This window comes from Sinocyclocheilus anshuiensis, unplaced genomic scaffold, assembly GCF_001515605.1.
Source record: "Sinocyclocheilus anshuiensis isolate Anshui unplaced genomic scaffold, SAMN03320099.WGS_v1.1 scaffold470, whole genome shotgun sequence".
Taxonomy (NCBI): domain Eukaryota; kingdom Metazoa; phylum Chordata; class Actinopteri; order Cypriniformes; family Cyprinidae; genus Sinocyclocheilus; species Sinocyclocheilus anshuiensis.
This window is the reverse complement of record NW_015542341.1, coordinates 79167-83873: the sequence shown is the minus strand read 5'-3', so window position 1 is coordinate 83873 and position 4707 is coordinate 79167. Positions and strand designations below refer to the sequence as shown.

At 40.7% G+C, this 4707-nt stretch overlaps 1 protein-coding gene across 1 annotated transcript in view; it reads right to left on the bottom strand.

Annotated features, from left to right (window-relative positions):
• LOC107691213 (voltage-dependent T-type calcium channel subunit alpha-1G-like) overlaps window positions 1-4707 on the bottom strand; it is a 135060-nt gene that overhangs the window by 71402 nt on the left and 58951 nt on the right. Inside the window, exons 15-17 of the mRNA XM_016489712.1 lie at window positions 3234-3415; window positions 2328-2807; window positions 2035-2135 (exon numbers count right to left, since the gene is read on the bottom strand). Of these exons, the coding sequence (XP_016345198.1) occupies window positions 2035-2135; window positions 2328-2807; window positions 3234-3415 (763 nt within the window). The remainder of the gene's footprint in view (window positions 1-2034; window positions 2136-2327; window positions 2808-3233; window positions 3416-4707) is intronic.

Genomic DNA, 4707 nt, shown 5'->3' with positions numbered 1-4707 from the left:
GATCTATCCTGCCTTGTCTCAACGGTTCAGGCTGGTGGTGTAATGGTGTGGGGGATATTTTCTTGGCACACTTTGACTTTGGGCCCCTTAGTACCAATTGAGCACAAGGGGGTCCAACCCGGTACTAGCAAGGTGTACCTAATAAAGTGGCCAGTGAGTGTATATATATATATATATATATTAATATGCTGATTTTGTGCTCAAGAAACATTTCTTATTATGAATGCTGAAAACAGTTTTAATAATATTTTAAACAATATTTTAATAATATTTTACCAACCTCAACCTTTTGAACAGTAGTATATACATACTGTACTGTACATATAGTATGTACAGTATATTAGCTGAAATACATGAAAACAACAATTATATTTACAGACCAATCCAAACACTTAATGCTCAGTCCTGCATAATTAACCATGTGGATTTGAATGTGGATGTAACATGGTAGATCTTCTGATAGTGAACACACACAGATGGACATATTAAATTCACAAGCTTTTAGCTTTGGTTTTGGTGACACCAATGCATGCCAGTCTGCATGTCATAACAGTGCAAAGTGGTGAGCGCTTGCATCATCTAGGGCTCGCACAGGAAGGAGGAGGAGGATGATCTGAGGTTGTTTGATGTTTAATTAGTAAAGCGCTGACAGAGTGTAACATGCAATGCTGAGTTCGTCTTTCCTCTCCTCTCCCTCTAATAAGTGAGGCCTCCATGGAGCTTAATGTGAGCAGACATGCGTTTCAAAAATGGAAAGCACTGGAAAGAGATGAGAGAAAGGGGAAGACCAGGAAGATGCCTAAGGGAGAGGCTAAAAAGTACAGGAGATTTCTCACCCCTTAAGCATTTTAATGGAGGAATTTTCTAGGGCTTAGGGGCAACCTAAACTGAACTGAACGTGAGCCACGGTACTATGATAAATGTGACTCACCTGCTGAAATGACCAGAATATGTTGTGATTTGGATGCTGGAGAGCTTGTGTCTCCAGCAGACTTCTTACTGTAAGTATTTTAACCAGGAAGATGTTTGTTTCACTGTATACTCTAAGTGAGGACATCTCATTGGCTGTGTCCGAAATCGTCGCCTATACCGTTAAATAGGGCGCAATTTGAAGGGAAAGCCATCTGTAGTGATGTCCGAAACTATAGTGGACGTTATCGAGTGCACTCATTCAATCCAATAATGAACCACAATAATGAGTGTACAACCAATGTACACTCAACAGCTAGAGAATACACATAATTCAATATGAGGGCCGTGCGGAAAGAATTCACATGTCTTGCCAGAAGATGGCACGCCTGCAGCTGAATCATCCATCCATTTTTACAAACCACTGGTTCAATGTGGGTACAGCGCATTATACCAATATAAATTTGTTTCTAATTGATTATTAAATAGTTTAAGTTTTATAAATTCTAGATGCCATGACAGAGTTCAAGAAAAATCTTTTCATCATTGCTGGAGCTGCCAGTTTGCTAAGTTTTAAATTATTATTAAATAGATACAAGTACAAACTATGTAAAAGCGGCAGCTCAGAGTCCGAATTCACGCACTCGTTTTCATTTACTCCTTCAACTGGACTGTATGAGAGTGAATGAGGGTATAGGGGGTGATTTTGAACACAGCTATAGACTTCCAATTAGATAGCCACTTTATTTGTACACCCGTTGAACTGCCCCAAATATCAAATCAGCCAATCACATGGCAGCAACTCAGGGCATTTAGGCATATAGACATGATCAAGATGATCAGCTGTATTTCAAAACGAGCATCAAAATGGGGAAGAAAGATGATTTAAGTGACTTGAATGTGGGACGGTTGTTGGTACCAGACAGGCTGCTGTGAACATTACAGAAACTGCTGATCTACTAAGATAAGACAACAAATCCTGTGGGTGAAAAACACAATATAAACCATTTATGGCCTCCTCAATATAAAAGGGATCCTCAGGACTGCATTTCTTTACTGACAATGTCTAAGATGGTCTTCTCAGAAGGAAAGACTGTGAGAGCCAAGAAAGCCACAGACACTTACCGTGATTGAGGGGGGAACAGGTAAAGAGACCAGGTGACCCTCTCCCAACACCACTGGGGCTGCTTGTGCTCCAGCCAGCGGTAGAGACGAGCCTTCCGACTCTGAAAGACGGATGACCACATGAGATTACAGGACCAGTAAGTTAGTTTTGCTGGCAGTAGAAGATAAAGTAGTACTGTTTCCTGTGATCTTATAACAGTAAATTGAATAGAAAAAAAGCTGTGGATATTTATGATAAATCTATTGTAAGGAACTGAAAATAGCTGTAATAAATCAAGTGTAGATTTTCTCACCAGGTTTCCTTCATCATCTGCATTGTCATCCTCGCTGTGGTGTTCATCTAGAGAAAGCTGAGGGGTGGCTGCAGATGGAGAACTCTTGCCGTTGCTGAGGAAGTTGGGCGGCCGAGCGCTGTGTATGCTGGCGGAACGATGCATGTATGGCACCTGCAGGGTGTCTGGAGGCAGATCAAACGAGCTGCGTGTCTCCAGGGATTCCATGCGCCTGTGCCGAGGCCTCTGGCCCAGGGAGTCCGTCCTGGCGAGGGAGGCATCATCACCCTCGGACATGCACCCGCCGCCTGCGCTCTCTCCCGCATCTCCCTCATCGGAGCTGGAATGGCCATCGCCGGACAGCAAGGAGCGCCGTTCGCCAGACTGGTGTTTCTGCCTCTTGAGGCTGGGGGCTCGGCCCAGGCTATTCCAGCTGGAGCGCCTGCTGTTCCAGCTACTGGCTGAACTCCAGGGGGCATTTGGGGAGCTCCGTGCACTCGACTGCAGAGAGATAGGTGGAATACGTGACTCTCAAATAAGACCTCACTGGCGAACTGTAAAACCTGTGTGTCAACGTTTTTGTCGAAATCACACAGAAATAATATAGAACAAAACAATTGGAACCAACTCCACCACATGTACTCAAAAATGTACCTGTGTCCATAGAAATTATTCATATATTTAAAATATTACATTTTATATTATGAATTCTATCATTTATATTTTGTTGTTATGTTATGTTATGTAATATTATATTATATTATATTATACTGAATAACTAAATTACCCTACAAGTCTCACTTAATCACCTACAGTAATTGAGAGTAAAAAAAATGATGTGCATTATAGTGCAAAAAAAAACCACAAAAAAAAGGACAGTAGTTTGGATAACTTTCTCTATCATTACAGAGAAAGGTAGCTACTGACTGGAGATCTGTCTTGGCCATTGGGATCCACTGAGACATTGCTGCCTCTGCGGGACTCGTCGCCTAGCGCCGGGTCTCCTCCTCCTGCTATCTTAGGGATGGGCATGGGTGTTGCGGCCGTGTGAGTGATGAGGGGAGGGGTCAGGTTGCTCTTCAAATCCACATGGCCATTGATGGGCACAACTGCGAGTACAGAAAGGAAGGGACAAGATAGTATGCTCAACATCACAACTGAAGCTACAAAACATGACAGACAGCTGAAAAATGCATTAGGAAACATTTCAAGAATGAATTTTTCAAGGCAGGCTTTAATCTTCAAAAAGGAATGTGATACATCATGTCAAAAAGACAAAAAATACAAAGTATAACCCCTTTGTTAGAAGGGTAAAAACTATCTGGGATTGCACAGAAGCTAGCTTGAGAATTTCAAAATAAGAGTGCCTCATAATAGACTTTAGGAGAAGCAAAAAAACACCCCACAATAGTTTGTATATTAATGAAGAGGAGGTAGAGAGAGTTTCAGGTTTTAAGTTTCTGGGAGTATATATCACTGAGGACTTGACCTGGAGTTTGAACACCACCTGTGTCATTAAGAAAGCCCAGCAAAGGTTGTTCTTCCTGAGGACTCTGAGACGTAACAAACTTCCTCAGAGACTGCTGATCAGCTTCTACCGCTGCACAATAGAAAGTATTCTAACATACTGTTGTACAGTGTGGTATTCCAGCTGCACTGCTTCGGATAAAAAAGATCTGCAGCGGGTTGCGAAGATGGCTGAAAGGATTGTCGGTTCCCCCCTCCCAAGTTTGGATGATATCTATTCAAACTGCCTCTTACACGGGCCACAAATATCCAGCAGGATCCCTCATACCCCGGAAACCCTTTCTTTGTTACTCTTCCTTCAGGCAGACTGCGAACCCCAGAGCTGTGGACAGGCTGCAGAATTCATTGTAACCTTTAATAACTTCCAAACTCTGTGCAATAATGACTCCTATGTGTGGACTCTGGGGCATCAATGAGAATGATTACTGTGCAATGTCTCTGGTGTTTTATGGTGCTTTTATCTTCGTATGTTTATATACAAATGTGTGTATTTTTATATTATTTCTTAGATTCCTAGAGTATTTATTTATTTATGGGGTAAATGTATTTTAATGTTAAATGTAAATAATTATCTTTTTATTCTTAATGCTGTAAATGGGATTGCTCCAGCAGAATTGCATTGCATGGACATGTGTAATTACAATAAAGATATAACAATAACAAATAATAAATACATGAATGAGCAAAAAATAATAATGACCACAAAAATTGTTGTTGTAAAGAACACACAAGAGTTTAATATAAAATATAAATGAATAAATATTAGTGCTGTCAAACGATTAATCGCAATTAATCACATCCAAAATAAAAGTTTTTGTTTACATAATATATGTATGTGTACTGTGTATATTTATTATGTATATATAAATACACA